This window comes from Chiloscyllium plagiosum, chromosome 33 (assembly GCF_004010195.1).
Source record: "Chiloscyllium plagiosum isolate BGI_BamShark_2017 chromosome 33, ASM401019v2, whole genome shotgun sequence".
NCBI lineage: Eukaryota > Metazoa > Chordata > Chondrichthyes > Orectolobiformes > Hemiscylliidae > Chiloscyllium > Chiloscyllium plagiosum.
The window spans coordinates 2,492,643-2,513,204 of NC_057742.1; the positions used below are offsets into that span (position 1 = coordinate 2,492,643).

The 20,562-nt window shown below is 42.1% G+C and overlaps 1 protein-coding gene across 2 annotated transcripts in view; it reads left to right on the top strand.

Annotated features, from left to right (window-relative positions):
- nfe2l1b (nuclear factor, erythroid 2-like 1b) overlaps positions 1-19,054 on the top strand; it is a 44,265-nt gene extending 25,211 nt beyond the window's left edge. Inside the window, exons 2-5 of one of the 2 annotated variants that reach the window (XM_043674754.1) lie at positions 5,161-5,373; positions 10,653-10,742; positions 11,867-12,043; positions 12,842-19,054. In XM_043674754.1, the coding sequence (XP_043530689.1) occupies positions 5,161-5,373; positions 10,653-10,742; positions 11,867-12,043; positions 12,842-14,167 (1,806 nt within the window). In that variant the 3' untranslated portion in view covers positions 14,168-19,054. The remainder of the gene's footprint in view (positions 1-5,160; positions 5,374-10,652; positions 10,743-11,866; positions 12,044-12,841) is intronic. The other variant, XM_043674755.1, reaches the window with a different exon arrangement.
- The last annotated feature ends 1,508 nt before the right edge of the window (positions 19,055-20,562 follow it).

The following is a 20,562-nucleotide window of genomic DNA, read 5'->3' on the forward strand; positions in this document are numbered from 1 at the left end:
TGTACAAGAACACCCAGATCTCTTTGTACTGCCCCTTTACCTAACTTGACTCCATTTAGGTAGTAATCTGCCTTCCTGTTCTTGCCACCAAAGTGGATAACCACACATTTATCCACATTAAACTGCATCTGCCATGCATCTGTCCAGGTCACCCTGTAATTTCCTAACATCCTCCTCACATTTCACCCTGCCACCCAGCTTTGTATCAGCAAATTTGCTAATATTACTTTTAATACCATCATCTATATCATTAATGTATATTGTAAAAAGCTGCAGACCCAGCACTGATCCCTGCGGTGCCCCACTGGTCACCATCAGCCATTCCGAAAGGGAGCCGTTTATCACTACTCTTTGTTTCCTGTCAGCCAACCAATTTTCAATCCAAGTCAGTATTTTGCCCCCAATACCATGCGCCCTAATTTTGCTCACAAACCTCCTATTTGGGACTTTATCAAAGGCTTTCTGAAAGTCCAGGTACACTACATCCACTGGATCTCCCTTGTCTATCTTCACAGTTACATCCTCAAAAAATTCAAGAAGATTAGTCAAGCATGATTTCCCCTTCATAAATCCATGCTGACTCTGACCTATCCATTCACTGCTATCGAGATGTCGTAATTTCATCCTTTATAATTGACTCCAGCATCTTTCCCACCACTGAGGTCAGACTAACTGGTCTATAATTCCCTGCTTTCTCCCTTCCTCCTTTCTTAAAAAGTAGGGCAACATTAGCCACCCTCCAATCCGCAGGAACTGATCCTGAATCTATAGAACATTGGAAAATGATCACCAATGCATCCACGATTTCTCGAGCCACCTCCTTCAGTACCCTGGGATGTAGACCGTCAGGTCCCGGGGACTTATCAGCCTTCAGACCTACCAGTCTCTCCAACACCAATTCCTGGCAAATATAAATTCCCGTCAGTTCAGGTTCTTCAGCCACTATTACCTGTGGGAGATTGCTTGTGTCTTCCCCAGTGAACACAGATCTGAAGTACCAATTCAACTCTTCCATTTTTGTTCCCTGTAATATATTCACCCGTTTCTGTCTTCAAGGGCCCAATTTTAGTCTTAACCATTTTTTTTTCCTTTCACATACCTGAAAAAGCTTTTACTATCCTTCCATATATTTTTGGCCAGTTTACCTTTGTTTGTCATTTTTTCTCAGTCACTTCAAGGAGAGCTGGGATTGGGCAATAAATGTTGGTTTTGCCAGTGACACCCACATCCCATTAAAGAATAAGCAAATATGATTTCCTGGTTACGTTCACAAATAAAACTTTTAGTATAAGGTTGTCTGTAAAATTGTTTGGAGACCAGTTCTGCCCCTTTCTCACAGAAATGGAATGAGTGTAGATTGAGTAGCTTTTGTCAGGGCAGATTTGATGGATTGAAGGGCCCCCTCTGTACTGTGAGATTCGATGATCCAACTCTTAACATCAAATTTTATTTGGTTGGAGTGGAAATCTTGATAAGGTGTGAACTTCCTTACAAAAGGAGGACCAGCAAGGTGATAAGCAGAAATATTCACAAAAATGGAAATGGTTTAGGAGTGAGGATAGAATAAAAACAGGAAGAGTGGCATAGTGGTTAGCACTGCTGCCTCACAGCGCCAGTGACTTGGGTTCTGAATCTATAGAACATTGAAAAATGATCACCAATGCATCCACGATTTCTCGAGCCACCTCCTTCAGTACCCTGGGATGTAGACCGTCAGGTCCCGGGGACTTATCAGCCTTCAGACCTACCAGTCTCTCCAACACCAATTCCTGGAGTTTTGCACGTTCTCCGTGTCTGCTTGGGTTTCCTCCGGGTGCTCCGGTTTCCTCCCACAGTCCAAAAAAAGTGCAGGTTAGGTGAATTGGCCATGCTAAATTGCCCGTAGTGTTAGGTGAAGGGTTAAATGTAGGGGAATGGGTCTGGGTGGGTTGCTCTTCGGAGGGTCGTTGTGGACTTGTTTGGCCGAAGGGCCTGTTTCCACAGTAAGTAATCTAATGTAATCTAGTTGCATTGGTCTTTTAGCTCAGTGTAATTCCCCCTCTTTACATTTCACTGAAATTATCATCCTTTGAGAAAGGGTGTGGGCCTTTATAAGAACTAATGTGGACAGTAATATATATTGGATGATAACTGAGACATTGGTAGGTAGATAAGGATTGTCTACTTACCATGTGACTCCCTGCAACACAATTGGGCCAGTCTAGACAGACTGCTTCCCCCTGCTCCTCACTCTTGGAGTGCTAAGGGATTACTAGCAGCCTAACCCATTGCAGCGTTCTGGAACACGCTGGCTGCCAGAATAGCACACAGCTTATGTCAAGTCAAAAATAGCTATGACCCATTATCCATGAGGACAGAAGGAAGCACTGAAGATGAAACGGGTACTTAAAAATTAAAACATTATGCTCGTAGCCCTTGTCGTACAAGGTAGCAGGGATCATCGGGAGCTGTTTGTGTGAGCTGCATTTTAAAATTTTATTGCTACAATCTTTCAAACTACTTTGTATTTAAAAAGAAAAGTGTAAGATTCGTTTCACCATTGCAGTGTTTTAGTCCGACCATTTTAAAGTCTCCACTGGTTTTCAGGGGTCACCTTGATCTAAGCAGTCTGCTGGTTTAAGAAGCCATTTTTCTCTGAAGTGACCATGCTTCGAAGTTTAATTAAATGTGTCATCTGTCCACCTCCAGACTGGGCTGAGGCCACTAATCAGCCGAGCCTGTGACTGAGACCAATAGGTTGCAGAGGCTGCCTATTTAAAACAGTCATCCCTCCTTCTATTAAGCTGGTTTCAAGGCCTGATATTTAATGATAAACTGAATCGCTCTGAATTCATTGGCGTCTACTGGGTTGTGACAGTGATAATCTGCTTCACTCTACATTTCAAACTGAAATCCTAGTTTGTTGTAGAAATGTTATAGCTGTGATTGCGTGCAGTTTAAATCCACTGCAATGACCTGGCTTTATCTGCTGAGAGTCCTTTCGAACAGGGACAGCTGGGCGTGCCTTTAAAGGGACAGGTGGGTCAAGCAGACCATCAAACAGCCACTCAACAAAACTGCACACCCGAGAATACAGTAACAGCTTGTATTTATATAATGCTTTTGAGCAGGAAACAGTCAGATGTTTTGCAGAAACCTTAAGACTACATTCTGAGAGCAAGCATATCTGATATTCAGATTTGTTTTCCTCTTGCCTCTTCCTCTCCTCCCTCCCTCCGCCATCCCTGCCCTATGTGCATCTTTCCAATGCTCCATTTGACTGCCAAATGGAGCTTTAATGGAAAGAAGCACTCACAGCACCTTTTGAGAAGTGTATATGCATGTTACAGCTTATCAAACTTGTCTTGCAGCTTGAGACTGATGTAGTGAAGAAACTGTTCTTGCTACAGCTGACTGCTACTGTATGTAAATCAATGTGGTACCACTCTGTGACGTGGGCAGAAGGGAGGGGAATTGGAAGTGAATCGAACATTACTGCTAGGCAGTGCCTGACTGGAGCCTTTATCCAATATATCTAATCTCCAGTTTCTGCCCGTAATGCATTCTAATTTGTCCAGAATTTAAAATGGTAAACAGTAATTGGTTTCAAACTTGCTCAAATATGGTCATGTCAACAGGAATTGCTTCTTCTGGCCTTCCCTTTTTTTTGGAGAAGTGTTACTGTAGACCTGCTATCTGTTTGCTCTGTTAATCTTATTTGGAATGAGTGGGTCTGTGACTGAGTTAGGAGCTGATCCAGAAATGCTCTTCAGAAAAATAAGCTAGAGCAGTGGGAAAATCTTCTGAATAAGAAGCAACACCTCCCCTTTTCTCTGCTTTGTATGCCTCTTCCCCCTTTCAAAATGGCTTTATAAATTTCGGGTCCTTATTACTTACAGCTGGACAGAGATGCATTGTAGCTTTTTGTTTGCTTTGTTGCTGACATGAGCAGCAAGGTAGTGACATACAAATGACTAAATTCTCAGGCCAGGTGCCATCCACAAGGAAGAAACCAACTTGAGGTTTTTGTCATTTCTTTTGTTAATACATTGACCAAAACATTAAATCTATTTCTCTCTATTATGAGAATTTCCAAAATGATGATTGTGTTTCAGATTGCCAGAATCCTCCCTGTTTTCCTTTGCTTCTGGCCATGTAGTATTTAGTGTCTATCTGTGGTGAACAAAGTGCTTTAAGAACCAAGTGGTAGTGTATGACTGGAATCAGACTGGGTAGGGGACAAGACATTATCATCTGTAGTTTTAATTTAAAAGATAGTGGCTTTCATGGTCAAAATACAATTTCACAACTTGTCAGTACTAACTGCACTAAACTGTCATCCATTCTCTGGCTGAAAGAATACGCTACAATGCGTTTCTAGTGTTAATTGTTAGTGTAGAAAAGTGTCCCTGGGCTGCCAATCTCCTTTGCCCTCTAGTCCACACTGATAAAACAATGCTGAATTCTGAAAATTGGAGAGCTTGCAGGTCAGTGATGGGGGTGGCTGAAACACTAAAGTTAGAATAAGAGGTATTCCTAAGTTTGTAAATGGAAAATCTATTTATTCTGGTGGGTAATTGCTCCAGTATGTTATAAAGAGAAGTTGCATAACCTCAGCTTGTTTCTTATTGAATATGAAAAATGTGGGATGATCTTACTGAATGTTCAGGGAGTGGATGGGATAGATAGAAACTACTTGAGATGAGTTCAGAATGAGGGCCAAACAAACCATTAGATTTGAGCCATGTTATTTGAGAGTGATGTCAATGAGTACTTCACATAAAAGGTAATGGAGTCCTGAAACACTGTTCTCTAAAGGTAATGGAGTCTTGAAACACTGTTCTCTAAAGCTGTTTGGGGGGTGGGGGAGTAGAAAATTTCAAAACTGCAATTGATGGAATTTTGTTAGATCAACAATGCTAAGGGTCTCTGAACCAGTGGGGATAGAGATAACTGACAAACAGATCAGCCATGATCAAACTGAATGGTGGATGGGTTTGATGGGCTGAATAACCACCTCTTATTCCTAGATACACTATCACGTTTGGTGCTTGCTAGTGAGAATTGAAACATTTCCACCTTGCTCTTATGAGGCTGGTTATTTTACTATGAACACATCTTGTTTTGTTGTTGAAATAAACATTGGCTACAGATGGAGTTATTGGAATTCTCTGGTTCTAGGACATTGATCTGATTGATATCCTGTGGAGGCAGGACATAGATCTGGGCGCTGGGAGAGAGGTTTTCGACTACAATTACAGACAAAAGGAAAATGAGCAAGAAGACGAAGAGCAGAGCCAGAAGAATGAAGAGAAAGACAGAAATGAGAGGAGTGGATTGCTGCCTGGGACTGTTCAAGTGGATGGGGAGACAGGAGAACATGTTCCCAATCAGGTACTGGCTTGTAGTTCAGGATTGATAGTTTACCCTCCTCAATAGCCTGCTATCTAATCATGGATGTTCATGCAATCCTGCAGCTCAGGGTGGACATTCAGTCCACTGTGGTACACTCTGGTTTCCAGCATCTGCAGTCCTCACTTTTTTGCCTATTCAGTCTACTGTGCCTAGGCCAGCACTTTGAAAGAGTTATTCAGTTGGTGCCATTTCCCTACTTTTTCCTTATAGACTTGAAATGTTTTCCCAATTTAAGAATTTATCTAATTCGTTTTTTGAAAGTTACAGTTTGATCTGCTTTCACTTTACATACAACACATTCTGGATTGTTATAACTTTTTTAAAATAAGGTTTCTTCTAATTTTCCTTGAGATTCTGTTACCAATTATCTTAAATCTGCATCTTATTTCCTGACCTTTGTGCTGATGGAAACTTTCGTGACTGTACAAAGCCCCATCATTTTGTATACCTATATCAAATGTGACCTTAAAGAGAATGATCCCAGCTTCTCCAGTCTATACGTAACTCAAGTAATGCACTATAGGGAATGCTGGATGACTAAAGAAATTGAGGGTTTGGTTAAGGAAAAAGAAGCATATGTCAGGTATAGACGAGAGAGATCGAGTGAATCCTTGGAGTATGAAGGCAGTAGGAGTATATTTGAGAGAAATCAGGAGGGCAAAAAGGGGGCATAGCTTTGGCAAATAGAGTTAAGGACAATCCAAAGGGTTATTACAAATACATTAAGGACAAGAGGGTAACTAGGCAAGGCTGCCTTTGTGTGGAGCTGCAGGAGATGGGGGAGATACTAGTATTTACTGTGGAAAAGGTCATGGAAGATACAGAATGTAGGGAAATAGATAGTGACCTCTTGACAAATGTTCATATTACAGAGGAGGAAGTGCTGGATGTCTTGAAACATAAGTGGATAAATCTCCAGGACCTGATCAGGTGTACCCTAGTCCTTTGTGGGAAGCTAGGGAAGTAACTGCTGGGCCTCTTACTGAGATATTTGTATCATCGATAGTCACAGATGAGATGCCAGAAGACTAGAAGTTTGCTAACGTGGTGCTACTATTTAAGTAGGGTGGTAAGGACTAAGCCAGGGAATTATAGACCAGTGAGCCTGACGTCTGTGCTGGGCAAATTGTTGGAGGGAATCCTGAGGGACAGGATGTACATGTATTTGGAAAGGCAAGGACTGATTAGGGACAATCAACACTGCTTTGATCGTGGGAAATCATGTCTCACAAACTTGATTAAGTTTTTTGAAGAAGTAACAAAGTGGATTGATGGCAGAGTGGTGGACTTCAGTAAGGTGTTAGACCAGGTTCCCCATGGGAGACTGATTAGCAAGGTTAGATCTCATGGAATACAGGGAGAACTAGCCATTTGAATACAGAACTGGCTCAAAAGTAGAAGACAGAGGGTGGTGGTGGAGGGTTGTTTTTCAGACTGGAGGCCTGTGACCAGTGGAGTGCCACAAGCTATTTTCCTTGGGGTATCAGAGGGGTGACCTTGTAGAGGTTTATAAAATCATGAGACGCATGGATAGGAGAAATAGACCAAGTCTTTTCCCTGGGGTGAGGGAGTCCAGAACTAGAGGGCATAGATTTAGGGTGAGAGGGGAAAGATATGAGATACGGGGCAACGTTTTCACACAGTTGTACGTGTATGGAATGAGCTGCCAGAGGAAGTGGTGGAGGCTGGTACAATTGCAACATTTTGAGGCATTTAGATGGGTATATGAATAAGAAGGGTTTGGAGGGATATGGGCCTGGTGCTGGCAGGTGGGAGTGGATTGGGTTGGGATATCTGGTCGGCATGGAGGGGTTGGACTGAAGGGTCTGTTTCTGTGCTGTACCTCTCTATGACACAATAATCCACCACCAATATTTGCATTTTGTTTTTGGTTTTGTTACTTTGTGATCAGCATTGAGTTGCAGTTCATAGTCTAGGCAGCATGACTGGCCAGATGTAGGGACCTGCTAACACATTTAACAACCACCTAATCTCAATATTTTTGCCATCTGAGTAAAATGTGAATTTTGAAAGCTTCCTTTTAATCTGCATTCCAGCTTTCCCAAAGGCTGGGAGACATTAAAATGGAATAATCAGAACATGTCAAGGACATTTTGAACAACAATTTCTTTGCATTTGGTTTCTCTCTGTCAAGCCAAAGTAAAAGGGAGTTCCTAAAAGGCGTATGGCAAAGTGCTAACTGAAATTCCATCCATGTTCGTCCTTCACAGACTGTGCAGTATTCCATGAGCCTTCTAATTTCAATCTATCTTAATGAACGATGGCAGACATTTAAGAAAATAGTTCATGACTTAGGAGAAAATGTGTCCCAGTGAGGAAGAAGCATTCTTCCAGTGAGGACAAACTAACCATAATTAACTGAGGGAGTTAAGGACAACATCAACTTTAAAGAAGTAGTATTGAATATGGAAAAAGTTAGTGGTAAGCCAAAGGAATGAGAGTTTTAAAATCCACAAAAGATGCCTAAGAAAATAGAAATGGAAGGTAAACGAGCAAGTAATACAAAAATGGAAAGTAAAAGCTTTTCATAATTGACTAGCAAATAGAGAACAGCGAATTAGGGTATGGGGAGATTGTCAGGATGGTAACCTGTAATGCATGTTCTGCCTCTGGTCAGTCCACAATTACTCAGTGTGAAAGTGCCTCGGATGCAGAAGTGAGTGTGTTATTGTCAGGTTTGTGGAAGACACAAAAACCGGTGGAAAGTCAAGTGGGTGGGAATGCCAGACCCTATGGAATTCTTTGCAGCAGAGCACTGTAGGGCTGGGCTGTTAAGTATGTTCAGGGCTGATGTAGAGATTTTTATAAGGAAATTAGGGGTTATGGGGTGAAGTCAAGACACTGAAGTTGAGGATTATCTGATCAGTTATGATCTCGTTGAATAACAGAACAGACCTGATGGGCAGAATGGCCTACTTCCGCTCCTTACAAAGGAAAGGACTGACTGGTCAGGTTGCTCCTATCCAGTTTTACTTGAGATAGCTAATTTAATTTGTCTGGGAAGCAGTAGTGTTTTAAGCTGTTTGAGGATAGATTGTGTGGTTGTTTAGGTAGGAACTGTGGTATCATTCATCCAGCCATTTGAATATATCTTACCTCTGTACCCACAATACAAATTTTTAAAATCATTTGTTCTGTAAATTTGCACAACTGCACAGCTATTTGCCTGCTCTGATTGGCAACACTGAATGACATTGATGAAAGTTGTAGATCTTTTGTTGATTCGTGCTGTATAATCCAGAACAGGAAAGGAAAATGTTTACATCAGAATTTAGAACGTAACACTCTAGAGTACAAATCTGCTTCTATTCATTCTGCCAAAGTGGCGAAGTACACATTTTTTCAAACACTTTACTCCATCTGCCAATGTTTTGCATACTTGCACACTTTTATCTCCTTTTATCTTGTTGTCATTGGCAATTATAGCTACCGTATGCATTGTCTCTTTATCCAAGTTGTTGATATAATTTGTACATCATTGAGGCTCCCAACTCTGATCCTTGTGGGGTTCCACTGCTTGCAGCTTGAGAACCCAGAAAGCATCCAGTTAATCCTGACTGTTTCTTGTAGCAAACCAATCCTCTTTAAGGAATACCTTTTTAAAGGTATTGACTTGAAGGGAATGTGGTGCTGGTTTACCAGAATGATACCTGGGCTCCAAAGATTACATTGTAAAGAGTGATGACGCAAGCTGGACTTGAATTTGCTGGAGTTTAGAAGCTAAGGTGTGAATGGATAAAGGTTTAAATATGTTAGGAGCAGGATGGAGAGATAGTATTTCTGTAAGTTGGGAGTACAAGGCAAGGGAATGTAGGTTATATACAGACCTTTGAGTGAAATTGGGAACTACATTGACTTCATAAAGCAGTAGAACATTAGAATTCTCCTCTTGTAAAGGATATTAACTGATATGGATTGATATTTGATCTCTGAAGGTATACATTGTTTAGTATTTGTGTTGCATTAGGACATGGATTTGAATGAGCTGGATTTGACGTAATGGGAATGTAGCTGAATGTGGGCACATTTTTGTCGTACATGAATTTTGTTTTACATGATGCCAAAATGAGTAGCAATAACGATTTCAAAAGTTGCAAAAATGCACAAAACTAAACTGCATTAGTTTGTTGCTAGTCTATTGCCGTGTCCATTGCTCTATTCTGGCCTTTATCTTTAGTTGTTTCGGTTGCCTATTTTCCTAACATTGATGTAACATTTTACATAACACTCTCAAACAAAATGCTGGAGAAAAACTCAGGTGTGGCAGCATCTACAGAACGAAACAGAGTTAATGTTACGAGTCCAGTGAGGCTTCCATCGGCAAAGTAGCCTTTTGCAGACCAGGAAAGAGAGAGGATATCCATGCCCTTAGAAAACAAGATTGAGGAATGCTTTATTTGTTTGGAGTGAGACTTTGAATTTGCTGGATCTAATGTTTGGAAATAGTGCAAAGAGGTTATTCACAAAACAAATCATGAATGATGCAAGATTTTCAGAAAACTGCTTGACGATTGTTAGCTTCTCATTATTTATACAATTCCCCAGTTTATTTTTCTTTCTTCCATAAAACTTTTTCAGTACAGTAATGGGCCATTCAGCCCCTCAGTACATGCTGGACTACAGTCTCCCCCTTGCCTGGTTCTAAACCCTTCAAAGGGTTTAATGCTTTAACTTTTGTCAGCATTAAACTTTGCGTCTTACATAGGTTTGTTCACTCCGTTAAATTGCAGGTATGCTTTGCAATTTTCTGTTCCTGTGTGCCCCACACTAATCCAATGTTGTCATCCAACTTAGGGAAGTTTTCATCCAAATTTTTAAATATGGTGAAAAATTGAGGCTCCCGAACATTAAGCCTCCCAGTCATTACCCCAACTCTTTTATTTTTTCCCTCTTTCTCTGTTTCCCATCCAATATCTAGCTCCAATCAATAGCGGGCTTATTTTTGCCCAGCAGTTTTATGTAATTTTAAGGAAGCTTCCTTTAGTAAGGAAGCCAGTCAGACTAATATTTCCAACATTGCTCCATTCATTTGACTATATTTTGATCATAAGTTTAACTCGATGTCTCAAAGCTATTATTAAAATTAGCTTTACAGCTGATAATTTGACCATGTGGTTTTCATAACTGTTTCTGGGGCCCTTTTTATTTCAGCTTTGTGTGCTTGATCTGATATTGAGAGGCAGTATTGACCCGTGTTGGCTAAAGCTAATCAGATCTGGCATTTTTTATCACGCCAGGTGGCAGACGTGGCGGAGCAGACTGCACCTTCCTTTGAGGAATGCTTGAGGCTTCTGGATGAAACATTCTCATTCGGGGAGGATTCAGAGGTGAGTGAGTGAATTATGGTAATGTCATTTTTTCAGATTTAAATTAGACCCATATATCAGTGTGTCTCAAATGCTCCACCAGGGTAAATGGTCACCCTGGTTTTTGACATTTTATGAAGTAGATACCTGGCGCAGCACTAAAGCTGCCCTCTCCAGGGGTAGAACTCCTCATTAAAGTGGTGTATGGTCTTTGGATGGAATAGGAATTTGCAAGTTAGGATTGTTACCCAAAATTCAGACGATGAAGGGAGTGATGTTAGGGCTAACAGGGCGGATGATGAGGAAGAGCTGCTTTTGGTTGAGGAGTAGGGATGTAGGATTGGGGAATATAGCGTTATGCTGTCTATGATTAAGACCAGGGATTGGTGGTTGGAAAGTGCCAACAGACACAAACAGGGCTGAGGCATCAGCCAGTTGATTAGTGAGGCAAATCTGAAGAAAACCTTGATGTTAATTGGCATCAGGTGGCATCTCCAGTAACTGCCATAGCAAACATTGAGAACATTAAATCCAGAACACTACTGAGTGAACATGGTAGTGAGGGATGCTTTCCCCATCAAGGGGAGCACTGGCTAGTTGTAGCAAAATGAGAACAGGCACCAGGGGCTTGTCAGTGATGAACAGAGAATTTCCAGTTCAGACAATGGAGCCAAAACCCCTGGAATCTTGTGTTGTGTTTGTATGTTTTACTTGGGTCCACTGATGTGCTTCATCTAAGACCATGAGAAAGATGGTGTTACAGTGCCCCCCATCTAGTTGGGCACTATAACATCGCATCTTTCAGCTGAGCCCTCATTGTGAACATCATTGTCAATTGTATCAAGCAAAGCATAGTTTTAATCCGTGCAATAGACTCTAGTTACATAGCCAGAGGTAGGATTCTTTGATGTTACATGATGCTAAGCTTGCTATGGTCCTAAACCTGAGTTTGGGAGATGCAGAGCAGATCCTTGTTACTGTGGTGAATGCAATAAATCTTGAGTAAAGTAACTAATGCTTTCCAACCTAGAATCTCCCATTGAGGCAAGTGTTGTACACTCTTATAAGCCTTCTACTTAAGAACGTCCTGAGCTACAGTGACAGGGCACAGCGCAAAGACTGAATTTCATGTCTTCTGTTATCAGTTTCCAGCAGCAGTGTCCTCAGTGCTGAATGAAGCTCTTGACAATGCTCTGCCCAGCACCAGCGACAGCCTGACTGCAGGCTCACAGATGACCCTCCTTCCACCTCTCTTGAGGCCCGAGACTCCTTTAGACTTAGAACAACAGTGGCAGGATCTTCTGTCCCTCATGGAGCTACAGGTGAGCATGTTCAGAACTGTGTGCACGGTTTGTTTACTCTGCATCAGCACTTGCTGGGACAGGTGCATCGGGTTGGTGTTGAGGATGGGTTTTCCTAATTGTCTATCACTTCTGTGTGGTGCAGAAAGCTCAGTACAGTTCCTACTCTCGCCACATGCTGCCTGTTTGCCTAAGGCAGTGTACACAATGAACTGCTTGGGCTTTGTGGGTAAAATATGCAACTATGTGAGGCACAGCCAGCAATACCTATTCTAAGTTGGCTAATGCAAATGAAGAGTGAATATTGATCTCTGTGCCCCTTGATCCAGGGAGTTGCTGCTTGACTGATGTCTAATCATTGTGCATGTGTGTTGCATGAGGCCAGTTAAAGCTTTAAAACTAATGGTGTCTCAGCCTGTCAGCACTTACGATCTTGGCTTGTACAGACCGGATTTGGGCCAGGTATTGGAGGGCTCACAAATGCTCATGGAGCTATACTAATGCATGAGTCCCCCTCTTCCAGGATAGTTACACTTGCATTGTTGGATTTACTGCAGTATGTTTTGATGGAACCTCTTCATCAGTGGAGTTTCTGGATTAAAGTTGAATGCTCCCACTAGGACTAAGCAAAAGAACAAACGTCTGAGTTTGTTCTTCACCAGTACACATGCTTATATCAACTGCTTTACCATTGGCCATCAGAAGTTGAGTACAGCTGATACAGGCATGATAATAGATTCTGGAGTTTGCTCATTACCTGTGTAAATACTATAAATATATAGCTAACTTTTTAAATCTACTTTTGATCCTCCTTTGCAGGACATGGAGGTGACCAACAGTAATGACTCTGGCAGCAGCAGTGCTGATGTGCCCACAAACTATAACCAAACTCCAGTCGCACCCATCAATCAAGATGTGAGTCTGCACAATGCCACCTTGCCTCCTTGTGGCCAGGATTTCCCTCCCTTCTTCAACTCGAACTTGGAGAACCCTTCTGTGAATGGTGGTCCCAGCCTCCAACAACTGGCAGCCACCAACTCCACCAACTTTGATGCCACCTTTGGTTCCACCAATTTCACAGGGTTGTTCTTCCCCCCTCGGATTAATGGAACCAGCAATGAGACTTCTGGCTGCAGCTTCCCGGACCCTCTGTCTGGCCTGCTAGATGAGGCAATGCTTGATGAGATCAGCTTTATGGACCTGGCCATGGAAGAAGGATTTGGTCCGATGGAGGCCTCTCAGATTGAGGAGGAGCTGGACTCTGATTCTGGCCTCTCTCTTGATTCAAGTCACAGCCCTGTATCTCCAAGCAGCTCTGAATCCTCAACCACCTCCTCATCCTCTTCCTCCTCCTCCTCCTCCTCCTCATTTTACCAGGAAGGGGCTGTTGGATATAGCACTGATTCAGAAACTGCAGACTCTGAACAACCTGAAAGAGAGGGCGCTGTGGGAGGTTATCAACCAGAATACAGCAAGTTCTGCCGAATGAGTTACCAGAATCCCAACTGTTTCCACTCCCTGCCTTGCTTGGATCAAGTCAACCACAACCACACCTATAACCTACCAGCTGGACCATCCATCTCCAGTCAACAGTATCACCCTGGCCCTGGAAAGAAAGCGCCAATAAAGGAAACACGTTCCAATCACGTGGATATACATATGGGCCGTGATGAGCGGAGGGCTAGGGCACTGAAGATCCCATTCTCCAATGACAAAATCATCAACTTGCCTGTTGACGAGTTTAATGAGCTTCTATCCAAGTACCAGCTCACTGATGCCCAGCTGACCCTGATCCGTGATATCCGGCGCCGGGGGAAAAACAAACTGGCGGCTCAGAACTGCCGCAAGAGGAAGCTGGACACTATCCTGAATCTGGACCACGATGTGGATCACCTGAAGAAGCAGAAGGCCAGGCTGCTGAAGGAGAAGGTGGAGTTTGTCAAGTCCTTACGGCAGATGAAGCAGAAGCTGCAGGAGCTTTACCAGCAGGTGTTTGGCCGGCTGCGGGACGAGGAGGGAAGGCCGTACTGCCCCAGCCAATACTCCCTGCAATACACTAATGACGGCAGTGTGCTCGTCATGCCTCGGGCCCTGATTGCTCAGCAAGGAAGATCAGATAAGAAGAAAAACAATAAGAAGAAATGAAATCTACAGCCAGCCCTGGTGTCTGGCTTTGAACTGAACTAGAGAAAGGAACTCAGCGAGAGGCAGCGCCTCCAGAAAGCTGCTGCTGACTTTTACAAATAGACACCTGACAATTCGCACCTTCTTGTATTGAAAATATCTTGCAAATCTGACACCTGCAGGTCAGTTAGGATGGAATGGTAACCCAGGAGGGTCAGTGACAGGGCTTTATGGATTGAGTTGGTAGTTTGCTTTTTGACCACAGCTTGAGAATCAACAAGTGTCTCCACTCCAGCTGTGACCCTATTGGGATGGATCGGTGTGTACACTTGTGTGTCTGGTTCGAGGGAGGGGTGGAAGAGTTTGAGATTTAGCTGTCTCTCTGATTGAGACACCCTGGCTGTGGGTAACAAACTGCTTGGCAAAATCAATAAGGATTTTTTTTAAGAAAAAGCCTCTGCTCCACACAAAGTTTACAAACACAAACTAGAAACTGAGTTCAGTTGTTACTTGAATAAGGATGTTTGTTCACTTTTCATTAAACCGCTTTAAGACAACTTCAAAATAACATGGCTGCACGTGCTTTGAAATCAAGGTGGGAAAGGTTTCTGGTAGAGGTGGTATGGATGAGGTGCAGTTGCATAGAGATCATTTTCTGGCTCAGGCACTGCTGCTTGCAGTCTCTGGCCTGCCATTCATAGCATGACATTGCTGTGCAGGAATCTTTGCTAAATGGTAAATTTCTGGCATGGTTTGAAGAGAGAATCCACTTTGAGCCCTCATGTAATGGCTATGTCTATTAAGTGCAGAACTCGAGCCTTGCAAATTTAGTCGTATTTATATCAAATGCACTTCACCCTAACCCTAACCGCCTTGCTCTTCCCACAGTCTGGAGCAGCTGAATGGAAATTCTTGCAATTCCTTTCTGTAAGAGGCTATTAAGAAATTTAAATTGAGGTGGGGCCAGGCAATTGCTGGGCTTGGTCCATCAGCCAGAGCCCAGTCCTCCACAGCTCCTCAGTTCAACTTGATTAGATGGGGCAATTGACAAGTAGGATTTGAGATTTAAAGCAGTTGGTTACTTGCTAATGCGTGATGCAGCTATGGTGCAGGTTATTAAACAGAACAAAGGTTATTGCAGGAGTACTGTGAACAAGGAAACAATGTGGCTACTCAGATTTTCAAAGTATGATGTAAGTGAGATGAATTTTTTCTCACTGCTCTCCTCCAACTCCTTCCCAACATCAGGTATTTTCTGGCTAGTTGTGTGGAAAGAGGAAGGGAGAGTGTCAGCTGGAGATGGGAGAAGGGGTGTGGAAAAAGAGATGGTTCCTAGATATTTCTCAATGACTTAATAAAATTATTCTGAGGAGCAGTGGGGCTGTACTTTGTCTTCCCTAGATAGTTACGTTGAAAATCTGGAAATCTTTGTCAAGGGAACCTCTACAGTTCCCTTTCCTCCATTCTGTGCTGTGATTTAATGGGCAATTAGTAGGTGTCTCCAGGTCCCCATTTTTGTGCATCGAAAGCATTGAGTGCAGCTCTTCCTTAATGGATTCTTGGTGCATTATGTAACCTATTTAAAGGTTGATGCTTCGTGTGTGCCTCTAAATCATAGCCTTTTCCATCTTTGCCTGCTTTCGTTTAGTTTTTTTGTGCCTGGTTCATCAGCCAAGATCTGTTGTCCTGCTGCGTTCAGCAAGTCACTACATGGGGATCTGCAAGACTGAAGCACAACATTTTGATTTTAGTCATACGTGTTTTTGAAATATAGTATGTTTGGTTTAGAGTGGGGATGGGGGAACTGTCTAGACTAGATTAGCTCTAAAGCTGAAATCAAATGGTTAGTGCAGATTTTATAAACTCGCTTGGTCAGGACACTTATCGCCTTTCATATTAATTCCTGGCACTTGCAGCCAGATCAGAATGAAGGCTAACACCATTTGCGGTGAAAACCTCTTTTAACAGAGGGTAAAATAAATGGATTACTATCTTTAATGCAAGAGGCACTCTACAAACGGGAAAGGTATTCAAAGAGCTTTTGGGTTTATCCAGGAAATCTGAGTGCAGTTTAATCTGCATTTATTAGTCACGGAAAATAGTTCAGGTTGGAATTATTATTGCTTTGCAGAGTGGAAAACATTTTACACTTTTGATCATAAACTGTGTTATCAAACTAACTAGCTCAGGGTTGTAATGTCATGGCGATTTAGAGAATGCAGAAAATGAGAGAAGTATTCTCTGATCATTCCCATGGTTTATTGATTAGAATTGGAGATGGGAAAAATGATTCATTTACAACAAAAGGATGCTGCGAATCTGCAGGATGTGTGCTTGAGTGTGCGCTGAGATGTTCTGGTTGCATTTCTGACCTGAATCCTGTCACCCTGCACTTCTAAAGCTGACTTTGTTTCTATGAATAAGCACTGCATTCTGACCTTTCTGACTGACAGTGACTAGTGTGGAGATTCTTAAGAACCGGCTTTTGGCTGCAGCTCATGTTAATCATACTCCAAATAGAGAAACCTATAATCTTCAGGCAGGTTGGCCACAACTGTCTGTATGTTGACAGTCGATGCACCCAACCTCCACTATTGACTGAGCCATTTATATAATCTCTGTGGCCCTACAATCCCTGCATTGCATGATCAGTATGATGCAGTAAACATCCAAAACACTGGAATTGAACATTCAGCTCCTCATTCATTTTGCCAAGACTAATGGGTAAGCAGTGAGAAGGGAGACTTGTGAACAATAGGCAGACAGTAACAGAAATGGCATCCTCCACCTGCTGCAAACATATATCAATCTCCTATGGATCTCAAGAAATGCTGACAAAGTCTTGGGTCAGGTGATGCTGCAGTTTTCCATTAACTTGTTAGTTTACTTCATATTCAGTGTAGCATTTCCAACATGCACAACCTCCCCTTCATTTGTGTCTGAAAATACAACTTAAATGAACAGATTTGAAGTTCACAACCAATATTATTTTTACAGGGAATGTACCAAGTGTGACTGCATTTTTAATTACAGCTAATATCCAGTCATCTCTTGATTCTTGAGTAAGATCAGTGTACCAAGTGCTCAGTCCTTTAGTCCCTGTGGCTGGGATGTGATTAGAGTCAGCTGGGATGTGTTGGTGTCTGACAATCCTGAGCTGCCTCTAATGCTGCATTGGGTGTTACAACTGCTGCAGCCTTACCTGAAGTTGGCTGCTGGGGCCTTTTTAATCAGACTCTGGCTCCCTCTACTGTTGCTATTTTAAAATTTACATGCACTGCATTTTTCTCCTTGCCTGAATGCAATTTATATCTCTCTGGGTTTTTGAGTTCGAGACTGACTGACTTGTCAAGAAAGCTCACACAGGGGAAACGGGCTCTGACTGGGAGAGGAGATGGATTGCTGTAATTTAGCTGGATCAGATGCATTAAGAATTGGCAATGCCATAATAGACTGAAGTTCAACTTTCCCCATAATGTGTTTGTGCCTGATGTATTGCAGTCTCCAGTGTTGTCCGGCTACTGTAAGATTGAGAGTAGCACAGGTTAAAATCCCTGCTGTATTTTAGGCAAATGTGTAAAATGTACTACCGGGGCTTATACTCAGTATCAAGATCTTCCCATTTCCCCCTTTCTTCATATCCTTCAATTCTTCCTCAATGGTTCTAGCTTCCCCTTTAAAGGCATCATGACTTTAATCAACATAACACTGGAGTTGCTAAAATAGAAGAACTTTGAATGCTGAAGATCTGAAAGAGAAAGCAAAATTGCTGGAGAAACTCAGCAGGTCTAGCAGCATCTGTGGAGAGAGAAACAGTTAACATTTCAAGTCCAGTGACCCCTTCAGACCCTTCCTCTGAAGAAGGGGCACTGGACTTAAAACATTAACTCTGCTTTCTGTCCACAGACGCTGTCAGATCTGCTGAGCTTCTCCAGTGATTTGTTTTCCTCTGTAGGAGTTGCGAAGTATGATAGGCAACTTACTTCAGATTTTTGACTGTTTGGTGTCTGGCTTTCCATAAGGCAGGTGAGTTTAATTTGGGACAACAATTTGTTGTTTTAATCTTTTTTTAAGCAGAACATTACAGTCAGTGGATGGACAAGTTCTCAACTCTTACAAACAAAGGCTAAATGAAGCTCAAAATTCCAAATGCAGGTTCAGTACCTGGAGAGATGCAGACAAGATGACAACCATTGTTGCTGTACTCTGCCTGCAGGTCTCCATTCTAAAACACTGCTAGCATTTACTTGCCTGGAGTTAAAGCAGGTTTCTAACCCTTTTCACATGTTCCCACTTGCTTAAAAATGAAACAATCAAGGTTTTGAATGCTCAAAATTGTGCTGAGAGGTCATAAACTGTAATGAGGTGTGTCAAACCTGTCTGTTAAAATTAGCATATCCTCTGATCATAAATTCCAAGGTTCAGTACCCAGGGACAACACTGGTCTGCCATTGTTCCCAGGTGTCAATTGCCAAAGAACAGGGGCAGTGTTTCTAGAAACTGAAATCATGGCTAAAGCTGACTCTGCACATCTGGTTAGTTCTGAGGAGGTTTCTAACAGCACCTACTCCATGTTTGCTCAATAGAGATTACTGAGGAGCCTTGTACTCCCAGCTGTGTGTGATTGTTTCCTACCACCAGCCTCTGCAGAATAACCAGTAATCTCTTGTCTTTTTGATTTTTGTACTTATTTATGTTAAGTTATAGATGATGGAGTCTCTTCTATTTAACTGTTTTAGTTTCCTGTCAGATTTGTGCAGATATCTAATGTTGCCTGTAACTAATGTCTTTTTCTCTTGGCTTGGCAGGGAATCTCTCAAATCTGTTGTATATTTTTCTTTACATGGAAACTTGCAGCAAACCAGGATTGTTTGGGGAGGGAAATTCAATAAATTAATTCTATTTTCACATGTTTCTCAGGCTAACTTTATTTATTTATTTATTTAATTAATTAAACACTTGATGGATAAATATGTAAGTTATTCTACCAGGTGTGGTGTTGATATTAAGAACATTTGGAGCAGAACAGGCCAATCAACCCTTTGTACCTCCTCTGCCATTCCAAATCATGGCTGACCATTTCCCCACACTATCCCATATTGCTAGACATTAGCACTGAAATCTTATCAATCTCTATCTTAAATATGCTCAGCATCCAAGTTTAAAACTCCCTTGGAATAGAAACTTCCAACAATTAACTATATTCTCTACAACACAAAATACCTCATCTTAGTCCCCAAATAGCTTGCCTCTTTGAACTGACAGCAGGCTGCAATTTTATCTACTTTCTACAAGGTGGGTGGAGGGCGAAAGAAAGATGTTTGTCTCTGCCTGAAGGTTTTGGCAGTGTTTCTGGATTGGTGATATGGTTTTGCACATGCTGTCTGTATTGTGCTGGTAAGGAGAATGAGATGATCATTTCTTTGATGAAACTGGGTAATAAAGCTCAAGATGCTTTTTTCTCACCATCCTACCAGAGGTGGCAGCACAGTCCTGCCCCTTTGTTTTGACGACAAAATTAAAGTCCTGCTCATTCCTCTATCTTACCTGTTGATGACAGAGGATTCCTAATAAGTCAATAGTCTTTTGTTCTGTCCCAGAGTCCTTGATTGAAAAAGCTGTACGCCTTGACATTGTCTGCTCTTCAACCTTTTTCAAGTATACTTTGAAATAATCAAGATTGGTTTTCGCAGAGTCAGGCCAAATATTGGAAACCTTTTTAAATTGTAGGTCTGACCCAGATGGAGTCTAACACACATTTCCAGCAATCCTGTTTGTGCTGAAGGGTTCGGGGGATGGGGTGTGAAAACCACTCAGTGGAGTCCTTCAAAACTTAGGATATCAGTTATGTTGACAGAATTGATGCTTCTGGGCTCAATGTAAAATGACCAATGTCATGCAGGGCCCTAGGAGGCTTGAACAATGACTCAAGCTGCCATAAAGCCTCATACATCAGCTCAAATGTAAGCATGGAAACTTCCTGCTATTGATCACCTATATTCCCTTGCTTCTGCATTGTGTTCAGTTGAAAACCATCTTGGACATTCCAGGTGAAGGTCATTTTTTGATCTGCTAAATGAGTGATCAAGGCTTGGTTTGTACCTGAAATACTTATAGGAAAAAAACTCCTTGGCTGTCTTGATCCTAATCCCCACCCCCACCCATGCTGCATTCTCTTTTGATGGGTTTCCATTCCACCCCCTTAATGATCAGAGTGAACTGAATGAGGCTGTGGAGCAATACAAATATGCTGGATACTCCACTGTGCTCCAGTGACGGTGGGAACAAATAATGTGGGAGATAAAGCATTAGAGTTCCATGTGGAGTACTAGAATCAAGCGGATCTATCAAGACTTTACTCTGTTAACACTTCTTGTGACCCCAGGAATTGCAACAATTGATCTGCTGTACTTTTC